This window comes from Pipistrellus kuhlii, unplaced genomic scaffold, assembly GCF_014108245.1.
Source record: "Pipistrellus kuhlii isolate mPipKuh1 unplaced genomic scaffold, mPipKuh1.p scaffold_m20_p_2, whole genome shotgun sequence".
Lineage (NCBI taxonomy): Eukaryota > Metazoa > Chordata > Mammalia > Chiroptera > Vespertilionidae > Pipistrellus > Pipistrellus kuhlii.
Genome location: NW_023425515.1, coordinates 3,582,369 through 3,605,664, shown reverse-complemented (window position 1 = coordinate 3,605,664; position 23,296 = coordinate 3,582,369). Strand labels below are relative to the sequence as shown.

The 23,296-nt window shown below is 47.0% G+C and overlaps 1 protein-coding gene across 6 annotated transcripts in view; it reads right to left on the bottom strand.

The window, feature by feature from the left end:
* Window positions 1–3,059, bottom strand: part of ABCG1 (ATP binding cassette subfamily G member 1) — a 45,851-nt gene extending 42,792 nt beyond the window's left edge. For all 6 annotated transcript variants that reach the window (XM_036445286.2, XM_036445287.2, XM_045585264.1 and 3 more), the window contains exon 1: window positions 2,882–3,059. In XM_036445286.2, coding sequence (XP_036301179.1) covers window positions 2,882–2,923 — 42 coding nt within the window. In that variant the 5' untranslated portion in view covers window positions 2,924–3,059. The remainder of the gene's footprint in view (window positions 1–2,881) is intronic.
* Between the last annotated feature and the right edge of the window lie 20,237 nt (window positions 3,060–23,296).

Here is a 23,296-nt window from a genome sequence, read left to right as displayed (position 1 = left end):
TTCCCACTGTGTGTTTCCCCGCCTCACGGAAGCATTGTCTTGACCTCGCCCCCTCCATGCACAATGCGTGCTGCGTAATAAATGGTGAACAGCAGGAAGTCCATGGCCGGGTGTTGGATGCTGAGTAACCCAGGCTTGGAGGGGTCCCGCCTGCTGTTGATGAAAATGCTGCCTTGGGTCGAAATCGGTGTGGCTCAGTGGATAGAGCGTCTGCGGACTCAAAGGTCTCGGGTTCGATTCTGGTCAAGGGCATGTACCTTGGTTGCGGGCACATCCCCAGTGGGGGGTGTGCAGGAGGCGGCTGGTGGATGTTTCTCTCTCATCGATGTTTCTAACTCTCTATTCCTCTTCCTTCCTCTCTGTAAAAAATCAATAAAATATATTTATAAAAGAAAAAAAAAAGAAAGAAAGAAAATGCTGCCTTGGGCGCTCATGCCAATGTTGATGCTAACAGATGAGATGCCTGCTTAGCTGGGAGGGTCTCTAACAGGCAGCAGACCCCAAGGTCCCTGTGAGACTGGCCCTCTCTACTTATCCAGGAAAGCCTGGTTAGAAATACACACACACACACACACACAGCATCATGAGGAAGAAAGGGCAGGGAAGAGGAGCTGGCAGGAACCAGGTGCTGGCGCACACTGGTTCTCACTCCTCTGTCCAGTTTCTTATCACTGGCCTTGGTGTCCACCTGGGCAGATCCGTCCTCGGTACTCTGAGCACATTAGTGGAAAATGGACGGAGGAGGATTCTGAAGGACACGGCCTGAGGGAAAAATATCCCAAACAGCACCCTCTTCATGGCAAAGGGCAGGTGCCACGTGCATAGTCACTCAGAATGCCAACCTCACCAAAGTCAGAACCCGGCTTCAAACGGGCCCAAGTACCACCATCCCATTGGAACCCTTGCCTCCGCCAGCTCGGGGACTCCGCTCCCCAGGCGGCCCCGCCTACCTAACTCTCTTTAAATGCCCCTCTGGGCCCAGGCTGCCTGGGCTGGCCCCCAGAGCTAGGACCCCCCGAGCCAGCCAGGGTGAGGGGAAAGCAGACTGCGGGATCCCAGAAGCTCTCCAGGGCTCACTGTTTATGTCCTGAGTAGAATTTATTATCGTTATCATTATTATTAAAAAAAAAAAAAAACAAAAAAAAAAAAAACCCGGTTACTTTTTCCAGGGAGCAAATTGATTTGAAAAGAAAAAATTCTCTCGGAACAAAGAAATCAAGAACCCAGCCACGAGCACCCCCACGTGAGAACCAAGCACTTGCTTTCCAGGTCCGTAACGTAAGGATCTGGACATAAAAACCTCTGCACTCCAACATGCTCTGATTCATTCTTTTCCCACGTGGATAAGCCACTTCTGCAGCTTTGAAAGAGCTTCCAGGGCTGCTCGGTACCCAAAAGACCAGAAACTTTTGTTCCCTACAACTCTCAGTCATAAGCTCCTTCATTCTTCATCAGGGCGCCAACGAAAAGGCAGGACTGCCAAGTGTGATCCAAACGCTCAACCAGATGAAGGCGCATGTCCTGAGGAGGGACCGGTTCCCATCCCCTCTCAGCTGTCAGGCAACGCAAGCCTGGTGGGACCGGCCTGGGAGCCGCCGGCTCCGCTCCTCGCCAGCCTCCCCAGCCTCCCCAGCACCCGCGCCGGCCCCGTTCTATCGGTTTACACGAAATCATTATATAATGAGCTGGCCGGCGCGGGTGCTCTACAGTAACCTGTTTGGAATCACAGGATGCAGTTGGCAGAGCAGAGCATGCGCAGAAACCCGGCTACTTTTTTTCCCTTTTTTTTTTTTTTTTTTTCTTGAGCTTAAGGTAACTGTCGGTTAAACACCGCTGAGCCCTGCTGACTTCAATACAGGATGCTAAAAATGCAGCGGGGGACGGGAGGGGCGGGGGTGGCAAACCGCTGTGCACCATGGGCTCACAGCCGATGGGAAGGGCCTGGCAGGATAGTAAATACAGAGGACAGGGAGAGGGGTGGATGGGGAGGGCGAAGTGGGCTGACATACACAATATTCTCTATCATCGGCAGGTTAGGTGACCTGAAACTCAGCCCGCAAGGACCACACTGCAACGCCGGCTTAGCTTACTTGGCAGAGCAATGGAGAGCCCGAGGATGGGTGGGTCCGTGGTTATTGGTTGGTTGTGTTGCCCTAACGTGAGTTGAAGGAGCTACTGTAAGCCAGCCAGGGGGGCCTCTGGACCGTAGCAATGAATTCCCGCGCACCGAGGGGTCCCCCTTCAGAGGGTACCCTCCGGAGCCGGCCCGTGAGCGGCTCCGTCCCCACCCATCTCTCCAGAGGGCGCAGAGAGGTGGCGCGCCGGCATCCCGGCTCGCTCCTGTCCGCCTCACCCGGGAGCCCGGGGCCCCGCCGCTCCGTCCCCGGCAGGTCCCAGCGATCAGTCCCCGGGAAGCTCGGGGGCAGCGCCGGCTCTGCTCCGGGGGGAGGCGGCTCCCTCTTTTGTCCCCCAGATCTCGCCCGGCGCTCCGGGGAGGCGGGTGCGAGGCAGTGCCGGCTCCCGGCGCGCGCAAGGCGGCGGCGGCTGGGACCCTCTCCAGCCCGGGCTGCCCCCCTCCGGCTCCCCGGGGCGCACCAGGTCCGCAGGCCCCGTGCCCCCCAGCCCCGGCGGACGCGGTCAAGGCCGTCTGCGCGGATGCCCGCCGCCTCCCGCCCGCTCCCCGCTCCTCCGCCCTCCCGGCGTCCTCCGCTGGTGCAGGGAGCATCCCGAGAGCCGGGCGGCCGGAGTGCGGGCGGCGGGGGACGGGCGCCTCCTCCTCGGCCCGGGGGCAGGGGTCAAGGTGAGAGGGCGCGGGTCTCTGTGTCTCTGGCTCTCCCGGGGGACAGCGCCAGCCCCGGGGGCGGAAAACGCGCTCACTCACCAAGGCGGTGCCTACCGAGAAAGCGGCCGTCAGACAGGCCATGCCCCGGGGCCGGGGGGACGGGGCCGGGGGGCGGCGGCGGCGGCGGCGGCGGCGGCGGCGGGACGGGCGGCGGCGCAGGCGGCGCTCGCTCACTCGGGGCTCAGCCGCTGCGCCCCGCACCGGCTCTGGCTCCTGCTCCCGGGATGCTGGGCTCTGGCCCCGCCCTGCGCAGGCCCCACCCACCACCGGTCCCGCCCACCACCAGCCCGCGGCCAGCCATTGGCCAGCGCGCGGGGCTGGGCGGGGCCGGCAGGTGCGCGTGCTCTTGTTTTGCTCCCGCTGGGGGCTGCCCCCTGGCATCCCACCCCCAGAGCCCTTCCTCCCCTGAGCCTAGCAGGCACAGTGGACCCTCCTCAGCACCAGAACCCCCTCACCATGCCGCCGCCCCGAGTCCGGAAACAGGTCAGCGGCCCAGGGCTCCCACAGAAGGGCGGAGGGAGGGAGGGTGGTCCCCCTCTAGGACCTCCAGCTAGGAATCCTGGAAGTGAAGGGAAAGGAAAGGGGATCTTCTCTTTTCATTTTTCTTTCTCGGGCACCTCTCTGCCAGACAGGACCATGAAGACTAATGAGGAGATGGCCCATTATAGCTCGCATCGAGGGTGACCCCCTAAACACACACACACACACACACACACACACACACACACACACACTGAGGCAGCAACACAAACTAAAAGGCTTGCTTTTGCAGAGTGATGGGAGTGATGTTTCTAGTGCCTGGCCCTGTACCTGGTCCACAGCTGTGTACCCATAACTAGATAAGGAATGACACTCCAGACACCCTCTCATTTGGACTCAAACTGGAATATCAGATGGCCTGGCATCTGCTAAAGCCTTTGTTATATACTAGAGGCCATTCGAAATTCATGCATGGGGGGTGAAGGGGGATGTTTCTCAGCCTGGCCTGCACCCTCTCATAATTCAGGATCCCTCAGGGGATGTCCGACTGCCAACTTAGGCCTGAAACTGGCAGTCAGACATCCCCCTTGCAATCTGCCACCTCTCTGCGCCCTTTGGCTATATAACTACCACCTGTCTAACTGCCTCATCACCACTAACCACTCGCCTGCCTGCCTGATTGCCCTTAACAGCCTCTGCCTCAGTCCACACTGCAGCGGCTTTGTCCAAAAGGACGTCCAGAATGACGTCTGGAAAGTCGTTCAGCTGTTCGGTCTAATTAGCATACTACACTTTTATTATTATAGATAAGTGGGTCTATTTTTTGGTAACCATGGTGACAAGGCATTCTTTACTCCCAATCTCAGAGGCTGTGTTTTGTTCAGTAGTTTTCATGGTGGGACTGCACACAGGAATGCATTTATTTTCACCTCCAGCCCACCTGGGTCTCCCCTCACCATCCACACCTCACATGAACAAGCACCTATTATTTAGAAAGGAGGCCCAGCTCTTTATGCCAGGCAGGTGGACTTCACACCCACAGGGGGCTTTTGTCTGAACAGTTTCACTTGAAGAATCCATACATTACCTCTGTCCTACCTGCCTGCTGTATGTCCAGGTGCCAGTATCCATGTGCCAGGCCCAGGAGATTATCTGGTGCGTTTAATGTACTGAACAGAGGAGCCAACAACCTCTGAATGTTCTGGAAAGAGGATTCAAATCCACAACCTCCTTGGGAAAGTTTAGGCCAAAGGGCTTAGTCCAAGGTGCCTAATGCCTGGGGCCCAGGATTGTGGATAACCCTACAGCCACCACTTGCTCCAGGGGCAAATCCTATATAATAAAAGCCTAATATGCTAAGTGTCTGGTCACCTGGTCATCCGTTCAACCAATCAAAGCATGATATGCTAATGATATGCTAAGGCCGCTCAACTGCTCACTATGACATGTACCAACCACCAAGGGGCAGATGCTGCTGGGGTTTGGCAGATTGGGACTGAGCAAGATGGACCAGACATGCCCTGGAGCCCTCCCAAAGCCCCTCCCTGGCTAGCCAACCTCCTATGTCCCTCCCCAGCCCCAATCATTCACCTGTGGGGTCCCTCAGCCTGACCTCTGCCCTCTTACAATCCGGGACCCCTTGGAGGATATCAGGAGCTGGTTTCAGCCTGATCCTGCAGGCATAGAAGGCTAATATGCAAATAGACCAGACCATGGAATGACTGGTCGCTAGGATGAGCACTGACCACCAGGGGGCAGATGCTCAATGCAGAAGCTGCCCGCTTGTGGTCACTGCACTCCCACAGGGGTAGCAGAATGTTGGGCTCATGGCTAGCGAGTGCAGGGGCAGTGGTGGGAACCTCTCCCTCCTCCACGGCAGTGCTAAGGATGTCCAATGGACAGCTTAGGCCAGATCCCTGTGGAAAGCGGGCCTAAGCTGTCAGTCTGACATCTCCTGGGGGCTCCTGGACTGGGAGTGGGTGCAGGCCAGGCTGAGGGACTCCTGGATGCACAAATTTCATGCACCAGGCCTCTAGTAGAATGTAAAGTGGGAGAGGATGACACGGATTGCACTTGGGGAGGGCTGAACGCTGCCCAGCTGCATGACAGGACAAGTGGCAAGAGAGTGTGTTGGCATCTATTCTCTGTCCAGTATCTAGTCTCACTCTTATGAGCATGTTCAAGGATTCTCCTGGGAAATGCCCTTACTCCCAAGTTCTAGGCCAGGTGATTTGTGGCAGTGGCTGATCAGGAGCCAGAGGTATGAGGTGATGCTTGCTAGGCTCCTGGGAATGGCCAGGGGGAGAGTGCAGAGGATGAAGCCAGGGACAAACTGGGTCCTTGTTGGTGTGGCTTGAGCTGCTGGCTTTTCTGTTACAGCCCCTGGGAGACCCCCTCACTTGCTCACCCATCCAGTGTGGTGGTAATAGTCTTAGCCACGTGGAAAATAATGCACAGCAAGCTTTTCTCAACATGCAAGGCACACAGCAAAGCACTCCAATTCTGATCCTCATGAATGTTGCCTTTTTGTGCCAAATCAGGGAATAAACCAATGGTAGAGTAGGTCATATATGTGACATTTGTATCTGGACTCCAGGTTGTAAAAGACGGAAGCTCAGCTCCAACCTGCTTATGCTACAGGTAATGCATGGTCTTAGGTAGCACTGGTAGCACTGGTAGCACTGGGTTCACTGGTTTCAGACCTGCCAGGGCCGGGCACCTATTGTATGTCCTCAGCCCCCGAGTCTGGAGCTCTCTCCCTGGCTCTGCTCCCTCTCTGCTGGTCTCTCCCTCAGCGTGGTTGTCCCTGCATGGCCCTCCCAACAGCTGTATTCATCAGCTGACAGCCAGCCAGGAGAGTTGACAAACACCTAGTGGTCTGGCTTGAGTCACATGTGCTGAATGGGCCAAAGGGAAAGTCAGCCCCAGTAGAACCATGCAGAAAGATTGGGACCTGGGTGCTTCACCAAGGCTATGTTAGGGTGCTCTGAGGAGAAGTGTGGGTGCCAAGCAGGTAAGCACAAGAGGAGCTCATCACAGACTGTCCAATCCAGACCCCAACCCCAATAAGAATTTCTGTTGAGACAGGTTGGCCAGACTGGGCTGGAGACAATTCCTGCCTCAACAAGCAGCTATTCCAGTATTAAGTAGTTGTTGCTCAGTGGTTAAAGCATCGGCCCATGCACCAGGGCCTTGGGTTCAATCCCCTTTCGAGGGCCTATACCTTGGTTTTCGGGTTCAGTCCCTGCCTCTGGCTGGGATGGGTTCTGGAGGCAACCAGTTGATGTGTCTCTCTCACATCTATCTCTCTCTCTCTCTCTCTCTCTCTCTCTCTCTCTCTCTCTCTCTCTCTCTCCCCTCTTCCTCCCTCCCTTCTATTCTCTCTAAAAATGAGGATTAACAAAATAAATAAATAAATAAATAAATAAGTAGTTATCATTGTCAGCAAGCAGTTCCTGTGACTAATTTCACTCTCTGTCACCCGGGAGCACTGTGTTCCACAGTCACACAGTTATTCCTCCTCCTCTGCACGACAGGCCTCGAGCTGTTCAGTGGCGGCGCCATGTTTCTCTGGAGGCCTTTACTTCCATGGACCAAACATCCCTGGTCCTCCAACATTGATTCATGGAGAGGCTCCCTCTCCCTGCTCACCTTTCCATGCACGAGTTCCGTGTTCTCAGTGTCCCTTATGAAACTTGGGGGCCACCTCTGAACACCCACTTTTCAGGGTGCTCCCTCCTCACTAATGAGTGAGCTCTCCCAGGTTCACTCACACTGTTGCTAAAGACAAGGCTCCCTGCCACTAACTGTGTTAGGCAGTTGGACAGACGAGCAGAGCAAGGAGGATGGGCCAGGTACAGAGGATGGAAAGCCCTGAGTGCCTAGCAAAGCCCCAGGGTCACCTTTCCTCCCCTAGCATATCACTGGCCATGTGGTTTGGAACCCCCACCTTTCCTCCCTAGAGTTAACGTCTAGGTCTCAGTTGTATTTCAGCTCCAGGCTCAGAAAAGCAGCAAAACCAGACAAGCAATGCCATGGCTGCCCTCAGGGCCAGTTGCATTGGATAATGACGAATCAATCAGTGGAGACCCAGACCCTGAAAGGACACCTGGAAAGCTGCTGAGTGTTCTATGGACATCTTCCCCTGGGACCTCCCCTAAAATCTCTACCCTTAAAACCTTTAGGATTTAGGACCCAGGGAGCTCTCCCGCCCCAGAGCACACCCTTGGTCTTTCCCAATTCCTCTCCCTCCCCTACTCCCAGGCACATTACCATTGCCTTCCTCACTCCCCAGTTCCTAGGGCCCTTCCTTTGCCTCTATAATTTGTTTTTTAAGCCCTTTTCTTCTATGAATTACTTCTTCTACCTCTGTGATTTTTTTCAATGAACTAGAGGCCCAGTGCATGACATTCATGTATGGGGGGAGGGGCAGAGAAGTGGGAAGATCCCTCAGCTTGGCCTGCACCCTCTTGCAGTCTGGGACCCCTCAGGGGATGTCTGTCTGCTGGCCCACAGGGATTGGGCCTAAGCCAACAGTCAGACACCCCTTTCGCAGTCCGGGGCTCTCACAGTCCGGGACCCCTTGCTTTTTACTGCCCTCCTGCAGCGGAGATAGGAGAGGCTCCTTCCACTGCTGCTGCTGTGCCAGCCAGCTGGGAGCTGGTTTCTGGCTGAGCAGTGCACTGACCACCAGGGGGCAGCTCCTGCATTGAGCATCTGCCCCTGGTGATCAGTGAACGTCATAGCAACCGGTTGTTCTGCTGTTCAGTCAATTTGTATATTAGGGTTTTATTATATAGGATGTTCTCTTATAGTTTGAGTCTTGACTCTGAATTCTTTCCCAGCCAGAATCCAAGTGCAGAAGTTGCTGAACCCAGGTCCAGTCTGACCCCATGGGTCTAACACCTGGTGCCATTCTGCCCCCTACAATACAATGACTTAATGCCCTGGGGGCACACAGGTTCACGAGCTCAGTTGGCAGTGCACTACATTCACTTCCCTTATAACGATGTAGTTCCAGTTGCCTGACTTGCACTTTATCCCCCAAATTCCATTTTTAAAAAGTATATTTTTATTGATTTTAGAGAGGAAGTGAAAGTGAGAGAGATAGAAACATCAATGATGAGAGAAAAGCATGGATCAGCTGCCTCCTGCATGCCCCCTACTGGGGATCCAGCCTGAAACTCAGGCATGTGCTCTGAAACCATGTCACTGGAATGGAACTGTGACCTCCTGGTTTACAAGTCAATGCTCAACCACTGAGCAATACAGAACGGGCCCCAAAATTCCATTTTTAAGGAGTGCCCACTTTATCCCTGCCAGATGCGCAGACACTGAGGCTGGAAAATGCAGGAGATAGGAGAGGGGGGTATGCACACCTAGGACTTGGTTTCTGTGTGAGGATTCTGCTCTGGGTCTGACTCCCAGGGTTGTCTGTCTCCAATGTCTAGAAGTCTCCTTATGGGATCCTCTGGGAGCCCCTCCCTCCCCAATCTTCCAGGAGTGGGGGCAGAAGAAGGGCCAGGAGATGAGAGTGGAGGGAGAAGGAGGAGAAGTGCCCAGAAGCTGAGATGAAAACAAAACAAACAAAACAAAACAAAACAAAACGAGATTAATGAGAGCTGTTTTGAGGGAAAGAAAAATGCAAGTAAATATTTCATAAACTAAACTAGGACGAAGCAAAGCATTGCAAACGGGTGATTTCTGTTTTCTTCCACTAGCACTGTGGACACTGTGGACGGAAAGGTGCTACATGCTGACCTGACTGGCTCAGGGAGGCCTATGTGGTGCCCTTGCAAACTCAGAGCCATGAAGTAACCACATAGGATGGTCTGAAATTAACCTTCGAGTAAAAGCAATCTATGGTGGGTAGTCATGTCCTAGACCAGTATCTTCTCTGACAAAGGTCAATCTTTACCCTCACTGAGCTTTTTTTTTCTTTCTTTCTTTCTTTTTTTTTTCATCTATGGTAATACATTGTTGGAATGTCAAAGTAATTATTTTTCTGGACCTCTCAAGGCACAGGCACTGCTCACACCTTCCCTCGTTGTTATTGAGTTAATTGTTGACTGTTAACTATCCTCTACCCACCCAAGTAAGAGAAGCTGGTATCTATTATTTTACATTTTATCCAATCTCTGAAGTTTCCCCGATGTGCTTTCTCCCACCTCCCTCACCAATCACCAACGGGCTTTAAGTAACCCGCTTACGTCTCCTCTTTTGATCGTAATGTATTAAACAAGGTGCAAAACTGCCATTCTCCGGAGCATGGTCTCAATCTCTTGAGATTCTGTTTCCTGGCAATTGTGAAGAGTTTGGCTCAAATAAACACACAAGAATTCTTCACAGGTTTGAACGTCTCTTCCGTTAACAGCACAGAACAAAGAGTGGCATGCAAGGTTTAGGAAAGTATTTCTATAAACGGAGAAGGAGGAAATACCATCTGCTGTTGAGATGGCCTTCAAAGCTGAAGGTTAGGATAGAAGTCTCAGAGGCAGACGCTGGAACATGACTGCAGGCTTCCTCCCCACTGGTGAATGTTGACGTAAGTAAGAAATGACCAAACCTGTAGAGAATTTTATGTGCTTATTTGAGCCAAAATGATGACAATTTTAGGAAAGTAAAAATCTCAATGGAATGAGGCAGTGCTTGGAAAATGGCAGCTTTCCCAGTTATTTTATACATTAGGATCAAAGGCGAAGACATGGAGCAATCCTATATAATAAAAGGGTAATATGCAAGTTGATCTAACGGCCAGGAACAACCAGTGGCCATGATGTGTGCTGACCACCAGGGGGCAGACACTCAACGCAAGAGCTGCTTCTTGGAGGTCAGTGTGCTCCCACAGGCCAGAAGCCAGGCTCAGGGCTGGCGAGTGTAGCGGTGGTGGCAGGACCCTCTTCTGTCTCTGCAGTAGCGCTAAGGAGCAGTGAGTTGAGCAATAAGGAGTGAGCAGGTGGGCAGTAAGAAGCAAGGGATCACAGGTTGCGAGAGTGATGTCCGACTGCTGAGGGGATCGGGCCTAAGCCAGCAGTCGGACATTCCCTGAGGGGTCCTGGATTGCGAGAGGACACAGGCTGGACTGAGCAAATACCGCCCCCCCCCCCAGTGCACAAATTTTGTGCACCGGGCCTCTAGTGCTACATAAAACCCATTGGTGGTAGATTAGGGTGGTGGGAGAAAGCAAAACTAGGAAATCTCTGAGATTGGATAGACACATACTTCCTTTATACAGGTGGGAACAGGGGGATAGTTAACAGTTAAAATTAACATGATAATGATAACAACGAGGGGATTTGTGGTCTCCACTCTGGAGTGTAGTTGTACTTTGAGGGGTCTAGAAAGAGGGAAATTACTCTGCTATTCCAAAGGTATGTGACCAGGTATGCTATTGTATTATAGATGAAAAAAAAAAAAAAAAAAGACGACAGGCTCTGTTAAGGTAAAAACTGACCCTTGTGAGGGAAAAATACCACCCTAATACATGACTCCCTCCATGAACTGCTTTTAGTTAGGAAGTTTTAATTTCAGACCATCCTATGTGGTGACTTGAGGTCTCTGAGTTTGTAAGGCCACCATGCAGGCCTTCCCTGAGCATGTCAGGTTTAGTATGTGGCTCCCTTTCCACCTGCATATATGACAGCCTCCCATCACCCCCATAAAAGGTCCAGCTGAGAAATAACTGTAGCTCACAGGCCTGTGTGCACCCCGGTTCTTCTGGGGCGCCTCCCTCCTATAGTCCATCCTAGCACACAATCTGGGCCAGACAGAACGGTCCATTCCTCGGGCCACTGCAGTGGATCTGGAAAGGATTTACAGACTCAGTGAGGCCATCAGTGCTCTCATGGGGACTTGCCTGGTCCCAGAGACGTGGAGGGTTTATTTCTCTATGAGAGTTGGCAGCCACATGCAGTGGCATCTTCCTTGTCCTAAGAAGAGTGTCTAGGTGACAATGATGTGACCGCTCTGAGGAGCAGAGCTGAGAGATGGATAAAGCCAGAGAGCCCTTTCCAAGAAGCTGAGCAGCATGATGGGCGGTAGGCACTGAGCTCTGGAACCAGCTGGCTAGCTCTTTGCATAGGTTCGTCTCTCTCTCTCTCTTTAAAACAATATTTTTAAAATTTATTTTAGAGAGAAAGAGAGAAGGATAGAGAGAGAAACATCAATGATGAGAGAATCATTGATGGGCTGCCTCCTGCACACCCCCTACTGGGGATTGAACCCACAACCTGGGCGTATATGCCTTAACTGGGAATGGAACTGTGGCCTCCTGGTTCACTGGTCAACGTTCAACCACTGAGCCACACCAGCCAGGCAGGTTTGTGTCTCTAAGTGCCTCCATGACATCCGCTGGGAAGTGAGTGACAATTGTGCCCATCTCGTAGGAATATTGTGAGGATCATAGGAGTCCATTTTGGAAAATCATACCCAGCTCATAGTGTGCCAGTCTGACTTATAGGTAGACTTTGGTCATTGCCATTATTTATTTGCTCTCTGGGGCCCTGTACTCTCCCTCTGACTTGGAGCTGGCGTGAATTAGCTTTAAAAGCCCTGGTTAAGACAGTTTGACAGTGTTGTTAAAAGTCAGGGGCCAGAAACCAGTTCATGGAAAAATCCTTATAAATAGTTCACAGGTCAACCCTGGAAGCCCTTATTGCCTTAGGTTCTGCTCACCCCGGCACATGCCTATCCCTTCAGCATCTCTGACGTATTTCTTTGCCTATGACATCATTCTCAGCCTGGCATCTAGCCAGAGAAGGTGCTTGATGAAAATCACGAGTTATATTGGAACAGCTGCTAATGGTTTGACAAGTCCTGTAACATGGATTAAGCCACGTGACACTCAGAGCACCCTGTGGGGTAAGAGGGCAGCTGCCATCGCTGGAACACGCGTGACCCTGACTCCCCAGGCCCAGGTGCAGGGAGGGCTATGTGTTGTTTTCTCTATCAGCCTGACCACCTGCCTCTGGTCCCTGGGACGCAGTGCCTTCATACCATGCCAACTTGGGCACAGATTAAGGTGACCAGACGTCCTGCTTCTGGCGGGACAGCCCCGATTTTCAACAATTCGTCCCGCGTCCCGCAGTGTTTAAAAAAAAAAAAAGTCCCAATTTTTGGAAAGATTCTTTAAATTGGGACTTTTTTTTTTTTTTTTTTTTTTTTTAAACACCATTGGACGCAGGACAAATTGCTAAAAATCAGGACTGTCCTGTCAAAAGCGGGACGTCTGGTCACCTTAGCATAGATCAACTCTCCTGGCTCCAAAAACTGTTACACCCAGATGGCCTTGCTTACAATGGTTAGTCTTCCATTGTCATTGATATCAGCTAAGCAGAGTCATATAGCTATTTAAGTATGAATTGTGATTGACCTATGAACAAAATTCATTCTTTTTTCTGACATTGTCTTGAATCTTAGTAAACTGCCTCTGGTTTGGAGAGGTCTAGCGGGAGGGGCCGGAGAGGGCAAGACTATTAGCTCTCCTGCAAAGAGATTATTCAGTGCTTTGAACTTCAGGAAAAATTTTGAGATCTGAAAAAAATGTGTGACCAGATCTGTTGCTGAAACTTTACCCTAAGTAAGCAGGATGTATTAGAAATGTAATGTTATTAATCTAAAAAATGCCAAATATATTTGACTTGCCAGCTTTAAAAGTTCAAAGTATAAATTGAATTCGGAAAAGTTAATTGCAGCAACTAGATGCCTAGAATATGGCAGGCTAAACTGTATTATATTTCTTAAGAATAAGCAGTAATGATCAAAGATCTCAAGGATTGATTTATTTTCATTTGTCAGATGAAAAAGTATGTAATGCTTACACTTAAAAAAATTATTTTAAGTCAGTGATGCAGTATTTTTTAAGTCAGTTTTTCTGAAGTAATGTTTAATGTAACATAAGAAACTTTTATATTTGATCTGTTTTGTTTTGCTTTATTTTTGTCATTTGTAATTGCATTGTAAGCTTGAATTTGGGCTTGTATTTTATACATTTGGTTGTTTAAACTTTGGGAATCTTTTGGTTTCAGTCATGTGTGTCTACTTTATAGATTTAAGTAGACTTCATCACAAAGGTTTATAATTTATTTAGAATTGTGTGAAAACAATTATTTGTATGATTTAACCTCCAGCAACTGCTTGGACAATTTTCACCGATGTTCTGCGGGGGGGGGGGGGGGGGGGGGGGGGGGGGATAGAGAGGGGCTTAGAAATGTAGATAAATCTGTATCTGTAGGAAAAATGTGGCATTTTAAATTTCAAGCGGCTGGAGGCCTGGGAACAGGTACTGAACCTGCTCCCTCCTCCCTTGCCTTTTCTTTAAAATTTGAGGCATGGTTATGTATTTTTGGAAGATAAGATTTTTATAAAAATTATAAAGAGAATGTCCTGACAGCCTAGCTAGGAGAGGCAAGCCTGTTAGTTTCCTGATGAGCATTGGGGCAGCCTATTTAGTCTTAAGAGAGCCAATAGGACCCATACATCAGCCCAGGAAGCCACCGGACAAACTGCCTGTTTTCCTTGGACATCAAGAAGGACTGTGGTCCTCGGAAGGAACATGTACTGGGGGAATGCAGCTGTTGAAGTGGTCCAAAGTGGAACTAAAGAAGGCTCTCATCTCCGCAGCTGCCCTAGCCTTGCCAGACGTTGCGAACCCTTCCACGTCTACATGAGTGAGGTAAGAGGCATTGCCAAAGAGGTTCTCACTCAGACTCTAGGTCCCTGGAAGAGACCTGTTGCCTCTCTGTCTAAGAGACTAGACCCTGTGGCAGCAGGGTGGCCAGCGTGCTTCCAGGTAGTGGCCACCACAGCATTGCTGGTGAAGGAAGCAGATAAGCAGACTCTGGGCCAGGAGCTAACCTGGATGGGCCAAGCTTTTCTCCTGGACCAGCCCTGTGTCGGGATTCATAAGACTCTGGCCATCAACCCTGCCAGCCTGCTTCCAGATGATGAGGGAGGAACCCATTCATGACTGCACAGAGGTAACAGATGACAAGGTACTGTTCACTGATGGGAGTAGTTATGTTCAGGATGCAGGGGCAGTAGTAGTCACCCTGGACCACACCATTTGGGCACAGCTCCAGAACTTCTGGCCTTAATCCTGGCCCTTTGATGAATACACTGTGCCATCCACAGAGAAAAGGGTTACCAACTGCAGCCGGAATCGGCTGAACAGAAGCAAGCCCCTGACAGGCCAGATGATTGGTGGACCCTCCATATGACAAGACTTGGTCCCAGAGGCTCTAGGTCAGAGTTGCCCGGTGACACCAGGTTAAGTGTCACCAAAACTTCTGAACTTCTGTGAGGCAGAGTTGCTAGAAGTACTGTCTGTGCACAGGTAAATGCTAAGCAAGGTAAGGGGGTCCCCCTGGGAATTTGGGTCCAGGGAACTTCCCCAGGAGAGCATTGGTAGGTGGATTTCAGAGATTAAACCACCAGCATTAAGGTCTAGTTTTTGTAGACACTTCAGATTAGGTTGAAGTATACCCCACTAAGACAGAAACTGCCTCTATAGTAGTCAAGAGATTACTCCAGGAGATTATAGCTAGATTCGGGCTGCCAGTATCAGATAACAGCCCCACCTTGGTAGCTAAGGTATCTCAGAGTATAGCTCCAGCCTTAGGACAGGTAAGTGAGACTCTGGAAAAGGGGTTTAACTAAATGTGTCCTAGAATCGGTGAAAATTGGACCAACCCCCTGTCCTTCGCCTTCTGAAGGGCCAGGTGTACCCCTTACTGGGACAAGTTTCCCCTTTTTGGGAGGGGATCATGTATGGTAACCATTCCCTTGCTCAAGTCCTTACAGGCTCTGCAGTTTGCTTGTTCCAGATGCACTGCCAGTGCCCACCGCAGACCCTGTAGCCTCGGAACTCAATGTGGGTAAAGAAATTCATTGCCAAAGACTCAGAGGGACGCTGCACTGTTATCCTGAGCACGCCCACTGCTGTTGAAGTAGATGGCACCCAGACCTGACTACATGACTCCCAGCTCCTGCATGGCCTGGATCCTGGCAACTACAGGCCAGGAGGAGAACTGATGTCTGCAGGAGGGGAACTGGACTTCAGTGAGGACAATACTGATGGGAACTGTGGTACTAAGGGTCTTGGTAACTGTTATTTGTTGTTTATGCTGAAAGGAAGTAGGCTGAGTCAATGATTTGACTAAGCACATTAGACAAGGGGGGAATGAGAGGGCAGGGCGGGGCGAGGATGAGCTTCTGACTCCCTACTGCAGGGCGGAGTTTTCCCTAGCCCTCACCCAACCAATCAGGGTTAGCCGAGGCAGTGACATCACCACCGACCGGAGTAAAACCCCTGGACTGGGCGAAATCCGCTCTCTCTTCTGCCATGCTGCCAACGTGAGTGGGACAGAGCCCATGCTAGCATGGAAAAGGCTCTTTTGTTTATTGCATCGGACTCGGCTCCCTGGTGGTCCTTGGGGATCACGAAGTCTGAGCGTAACATAACCTCAGTTTGAGTCCAGGGTGCTCAGTACCCTGGTCACCACTGCAGAAGTTCTCTTCCTTCCTGGAGATACCTGAGCTCTCCTGGGACCTGCAAACCCCACCCCTCCCCTCCCGTCCCTGTCCTGGCAAACTGTCCTGAACCCCATCTCACTCCTTCAGCTCTCCATCCCTCCCCTCCAGGAAGACCTGGGTGGCCACCCTGTTGAATCTGGCTTGTGAAAGCAGAAGTCTAGTGAGAGAGATTATCTCCTGCATGCCTGGACACTTCTGGGAAGATCCCTGCAAGTCGAAAGTACCCACGGCAGGAAAAAAATAACCCAACTAAAAAATAATTTGAAAAAAAAGGCTTGCCTATTTTTTTCAGGGAGGGAAGGGGGAAATGGCTAGAACAAGGAAATTAATATTGGAAATTATCGCAGTAAATCATCCAGGCACAAGGAAATAAGGCTCTATGAGATCTGAAACCTGCGTAGGGTTACAGCGCCCTGGCAAGGACCCAGGCCCCCTGCCGAACACCACCTTCCCACAGCTGTCACTTATGTCTGAGGATTAGGCCAAACCTATTTCCATAGGCAGGGAGGCCTACAAGAAGCCCCCGATTCAATCTGTTACAGGTGTGAAAGAAAAGAGCCATATGTTAACCTGACAGGCTCAGGGAAGGCCTTGCAAACTCAGAGACCTAAAATAACCACAAAAGATGGTTTGAAAATTAAATATTTTAGTTACAAACAGGTTATAGTGGGTAGTCATTTCCTCGGTCGATATTTTCCCAGACAAAGATCAACTTTGATCTTCTTTACTGAGCCCATTTGCCTTTTTAACCTATAAGATAACATATCTGTGAGATGTCTGGGTAACTTGTAACTTCCCTTTTTCCGGAGCCCCTGGGGAACAACCAAATGTGGTGGGCACCAGGACAGGTGCCTCAAATTCCTTCTTTATCATGTTAATTGTTCCTGCACTCACCAAAGTACATGTCCATCATTTACTTTTTATCCAATCCCAGGGGTTTCCCACCACTTTGCTTTCTCCTGCCTCCTTACTCCATCACCAATGAATTTCATGTAACCCACCTATGTCCCTCCTTTGATTTCGGTGTATAAATAGAGAAATGTAACCCGCCTTTCTTCGGAGCATTATCTCAATCCGTTGAGGTTCTGCTTCCCGGCATATGTCACCAGTTTGGCTCAGATAAACTCATAAAAAAAATTCTTTATAGGTTTCAATGGTTTTTTCGTTAACACAGGTCACAGGCCAGGCTAGTGGGGACATGGAGTAGACTTGCTTTTCCCTACTCCTCCTGTGAGCACGACTCTGGACATTACACAAAATAAACGTGAGGGGCTCTGCAAGGAGGGGAGGGCTGGCCAGGGACCTGGGGACTTGAGGAACCACAGTGCTGAGGCCTCTGAGTTTTCTCTCTGCCTCAGGTATCCCAGACTTTGCAGAAACCAACCGCCTAGAAATGCAAATAGGCACAAACAAACAAAGACCCACCCAATCAAAGGCTGCTCTCGAGAGATGGAAAGGGAGCCACCTAGCCATACAGAAAGTGTTTAGACGGTTACGACTCTGCTCCAGCCCAACACCACACAATCAATTGCCCCGTCCTCAAGGCAAGAAACAAGCAATTTAACTAAAAGAGTAGATTACTGTAGAGGGTCCTCTGGGACGGCACATGGGCATTTCTTTAATTATTGTCAGCTGAACTCAGGGCGACAGGCAGAGCCACACCCTGGGAACATGCTTTGCCAAAAAGATGAGTGTTATCAGCTTAGCCTTCATTTCAGTGGGACTTTGATATGTAAATCTAGTCAAGCACCAGGAGTGCTCAAGAATGCAAATAATCTCTTTTGATCCTAACTTTTGGTGAAACCCCCTGGTATTTGGGGGTATAAGCAAACACACTGCTTAGGCTCTGGCCCCTGTCCCTCCATCAGAGGAGGCAGTGGTTCTACCTGGTCCCAGCTTTTTATCCTTCTATTGTCTCTTTCTTTTATTTCTCAACCCCCAGCCGCCTCCGCTCAGAACCGGTTCATCTCTCTTTCCGTGCTGGATGCAGAAAAGGTCTTGATCCGCGCCATATCCCACCCCCTTCCCCTGCCCCCTCTGTCCCACCCACCTACACTGGCAAACAATAGTGAGAAGCTTATATTCCCACCTCCCACAGGCTGTAATGAGGCACCCAAACCTGCTCCCAACCCCATTCAAAATGGAATCCACCCTCCCAGACAGTGAGGTGGTGGGAGAGGAGAACCAGTAGAGTCGGGACTTTCACCACCACCCAGTGCTGACAAGGAGACTACTCTTGTGGGAGCAAATGGGGCCTGCCATCGCTCCCAGCCTGGGAGATATGGGGAGTGGCCAAGTGGAGGGCAGAACCCCATCCCCTCTCTGCAGTAATGAGGAGCCCCTCTCTGGGGGTGTCAATAAGGCTGAGTGGGGAACTTGGACTCGTACCCTCCCTGGACAATAATGAGGAAGTATTCCTGCTGGAGTAATGTCAGAGGAAGCCAAAAGACTTAAATAAGAATCTTAAACTAGAATCTTATAACACCAAAATACCTAGATTTCCATAAAAAATTCCTCTTCCAAGAACCAAGAACATCACAATCCAAATGGACAAAGGTGACACAAGTACCTGACCAAGATTTAAAAGCAGTCATCATTAAAAAATGCCTCCTAGCAATCATGAACACCCTTGAAACAAATGAAAAAAAAAAATAGAAAGCCTCACAAAGAAATAGAAGGTATAAAGAATAAAATAGAAAATTCAGAACAGAACAATAGGATAGTCAAAATAAAAAAACTCAGCAATGGGCTCAACAGCAGAATGGAGGACAAAAGGAAAGGGTCAAGGAACTAAAAAACAGAACAATTACAGAAATTACTCAAGCTTAGCAACAGAGAGAAAATAGGCAATACACGAAGTGGACAGGGCCTGGAGAACCTTCAGGACTATTATAAAAGATCTAACAAAAGATCTAACAGTTACAGAAGGAGGTTGGGAATGTTGAAAAAGTACTCAAAGGAATAATGGCTAAAAACTTCCCAAATTTTGCAAAAGACAGAAATTTACAGATTCAGAAAGTTGATCAAATTCCAAACAGGATAAATTAAAAACATCTACAAGACATACAGTAGTCAAATTCATGAAAACTAAGTACAAAGAAGAGATCTTGAAAGCAGTGAGAGAGACATGACATTTTGCCTAGAGATAAAAAGCAATTCAAATGACAGCAGATTTCCCATTGAAAACAATGGAGGCCAGAAAGAATTGGCACAATTTTCATTTGCTGAAAGAAAAAATTGCCAACCCAGATACCTATATCCAGAAAAAATAACCAAGACTTGTCACCAGTAGACATATCCTAAAAGAGTGACTAAAGAAACTTCTCTAAATTAAAAAAAAGGTAAAAAAAAAAAGGAAATTATATATCAAGAACAAAAACAATATAAGTAAAAATATGGGTAAATAGAATAGTCTTTCTTTCTGCTCTTGAGTTATCAAAATGGTGTTTGATGGTTAAAGCAAAAATTGTAATGTTGTTGAATGTGCTTCTAAATGTAAGTAGAGTAAATGTTTAAGACAATAATATTATAAAGGAAGGAGGGTAAAGAGATATAAAGAGAGGTAAGGTTACTATATGGCACGCAAACCTGTAAAATTATGATACCAATAGACTGATAAATTATGGATATGTAATAAAATATCTAGAAAAACCACTAAAATAGCTATACAAAGATATATGCTCAAAACTGCCATAGATAAATCAAAATGGATTTCTAAACAATGTTCTAGTAACTCCCAAAAAGGCAGGGGAAAAAAGAAAATAGGAAAATGAAAAAAAGAAAACATAGGGAAAACAAAAAATAAAATGCATACTTAACCCCAATATGTCAATGCTTATATTAAATGTAAATGAACTAAACCAATTAAAACATAGATTGGCAAAGTGGACTAAAAATATGTAATGATATAGGCAGTATGCAAGTAAAAATACGGAAATGATATATCATGTAAACATTAATCAAAAGAAATTAGAAATGGCTATATTGATACCAGATAAAGTAGACTTTAGGGAAAGAAAATTATCAGAGTTAGAGACATTATATTTTGATAAGAGTGCCATGGAGACATAACAATCCTAAATACATGGTGGGGCAAAAGTAGATTTACAGTTGTGAGTACTTGAAACACAAGGTTTATTCTTGCATTATTATTTATTAATTATTATTTTATTTTCCATCTAAACAACCATAAACCTACTTTGACCCCACCCTATATATATGAACCAAAACAGAGCTATAAAATATGTGAAGCCAAAAACTGATAGAACTGCAAAGAGAAATAGATACACCCACAATTCCAGTTGGACACCTTAACACTTCTCCCACAATAATGCTAGAACAACTAGACAGAAAATCAGCAAGGACATAGAATTCAATAACAATGACCAATAGGATGCAATTAATATTTATAGAACACTCCATCCAACTATTACAGGCAAATACACATCATTTTCAAATGTTAAGGGAACATATCCAAGAGAGATCCCATCCCAGATCATAAAACAAACCTCAACCAATTTAAAAGAACTTAAATTATATAAGGTGTGTTCTCAGATTCAAATGGAATCAAAGAGAAGTTGGTAATAGAAAGACAATAGGAAAATCTCTGAAGACTTAGGATTCAAACAACACACTTCTAAATAATCCAGGAGTCAAAGAGGGAGTCTTCAGACACAACACAAAATACAATTAGCTGAAGTAGAATTAAAGCTCACATACCAGCATTTGTGGGACGCAGCTACAGTGGAGCTGAGGGGGAATTTCTAGCACTGAATGCATATCAGTAAAAGATTAGGAAAGGTCTCAAGTCAATAATCCAAGTTCCCACCTCAAAAAATATAGAAAAAGAAATAGAAAAAATAATTTAAAAAATAATCAATGAAGTGACAAACCTCTAGCATTACTGACAAAGAAAAGAGAGAGAGGACACAAATTATGAATGTTTAAGATTTGCAACGGTTATCATTACAGGTTCCACAAACATCTGAAGGACAATAAGGGAACACTATAAACAACTATAAACACACATAATTTTGACAACTTAGAGAAAATGGACCAATTTCTCAAAAACTTGTATACTATACAACAACTAACTGGACATAAAATAGGTTGAGTAGTGCTATGACATTAAGGAAATTGCATTTCTAATTTTAAAATTCCAAATAAGGAACCCTGTAGGCCCATATAGTTTAGGAATATTTTCCAATTCATTTTAATTCGGTAGAATTATCCTGATACCAGACAGAGATGGCATTAAAAAAAATAAAAAAATAAAAAAGAAACTATAAACCAATATCCCTCATAAATGTAGGTGCAAAATCCTTAACAAAATATTAGGCAATAGAATAACATATTTTAAAACATATACACTTTGTTCAAATAAGATTTATTTCTGGCATGCAGGACTGATTTCATATTTGAAAGCAGATTAATGTAACATACCAGATTAACAGAAAAAGTACTTGGCAAAATTCAACATCTATTCATGATTTTTTAGGGGGGAAAAAAAACCTATCAGAAAAGTAGAAATAAAGGGTAACTTCCTCATCCTGGTGAAGAACATCTACAAGGAACCAACATCTAACATTATAATTAATGGTTAAAGACTGGATACTTTCCCTTAAGATCAAGAGTAATACAGGATATTTGATTTCGCCACTTTTCTTGAATATATTGCTGAAATTCTAGCCAGTGTGGTAAGGCAGAGAGAAATAAAAGGCATCCAGATTGGAAAGCAAAAAGTAAAACTATATTTGCAAATGACATCATTGTTGGTCCTCATAGGAAATCCCAAGGAATCAACAAAAACATTCCTAGAACAATGAGTGAGTTCAACAAGGTTGCAGGATATAAGATAACATACAAAAATAAACTTTATTTCTATATTCTAGCAATGGACATTAAAATTTAAAAAACAAACAAACACATTTACATCACTTATAATAGCTCAAATAAAAGTAAATACTTAGATGTAAACCTACCAAAAACATATACAGGACTTATATACTAAAAGCTTGAAATATTGATGAAATAAATCAAGCTCTTTAAAAATGGAGAAACATGTTTCAACAGTAAAAATCTCAATTATCCCTCAATTGATATACAGTTTTGATGCAATTCCAATGAAAATCCCAGCAAGATTTTTTGTGGAAATAAATAAGAGTAATCTAAACTTTTTGGAAAGTCAAATGAATTAGAATAGTTAAAGCAATTTTAGGAAAGAATAAAGTAGGGGAAATTGAATGACTTGATTTTAAGATTAATTTTAGTTACAGTAATCAAGACTGTGAGACTAGCAAAGAGACAGACACAAAGATCAATGAAACAGAATAAAAAATCTGGAATCATACCCACACAAATATGCCCCAAAATATAATTTTTTACATAGGTACAAAACACTTCAATGAAAGAAAGCATGCTTCTTCATTAAATGGTGCTGGAGTAATTGGACATCCATAGGCAGAAAAAAAAAAAAAATAACCTGGGCCTAAGTCTCATGCCTTATGCAAAAATTAATTAAAAATGGATCATTGATTTAAATGTAAAACAAATTTTATTTTATTTTTTTTTAGAAAAAACATAGAAGGAAAAAATCTTTGGGATTTAGGGCCAGGCAAAGGGTTCTGAAACACCAAAAGTATGATCTATAAAATAAAAAAATAGTAAGTTAGACTACGTCCAAATGAAAAGCTTTGTTAGAAAGATGAAGAAAAGACAAGCTAGTCTGGTAGAAAAGACTTGTAAATAAATCTCATACCCACCAAAAAAAACCTAGAATGTATAAAGAGCTCTGAAAACTCAACAGTGAAGAAAACAAAATCAAACAATCCAATTAGAAAATGGGCAAAAGAGGGTGGCTGGTATGGTTCAGTGGTTGAGCATTGACTTATGAGCCAGGAGATCACGGTTTGATTCCTGGTCAGGGCACATGCCCAGGTTTCAGGCTTGATCCCCAGGGTTGGGTGTGCAGGAGGCAACCGACATTTCCTTGAAGAAGATTGCAATTAAGCACATGAACAGAAATTCCACATCACTAAGCCTTAAAGATACGCAAAATAAAACAACATCAGGCGGCTCTGCATGCCTTTCAGAATGGCAAAAATACAAAGCAGTGCAACACCCTGCATTGGAGGGTGCAGGTAAACTGGAGACTAGTTCGATGCTGGTGCAGCCAGCTGGTAAACAGTCTGCCAGTTTCTTGAAAAACTGACCCTGCAACTACCATTCGCCCCAGCAATGGCCCTTCCTGGACATTTATCTCTGAGGAATATAAAGTCACACATTCACACTGAAACCCGCGCACAAGTGTTTGCAGCTCAAACTTGTTGAACTTAGCTCTCAAACTTGCCAACAAGCCAGTGACCCTCAATGGGCGACTAAACAAATGTGCTCCATCGGCACCATGGAACTTGACTCAGCAATAAGAAGGAATGCACGACGGTT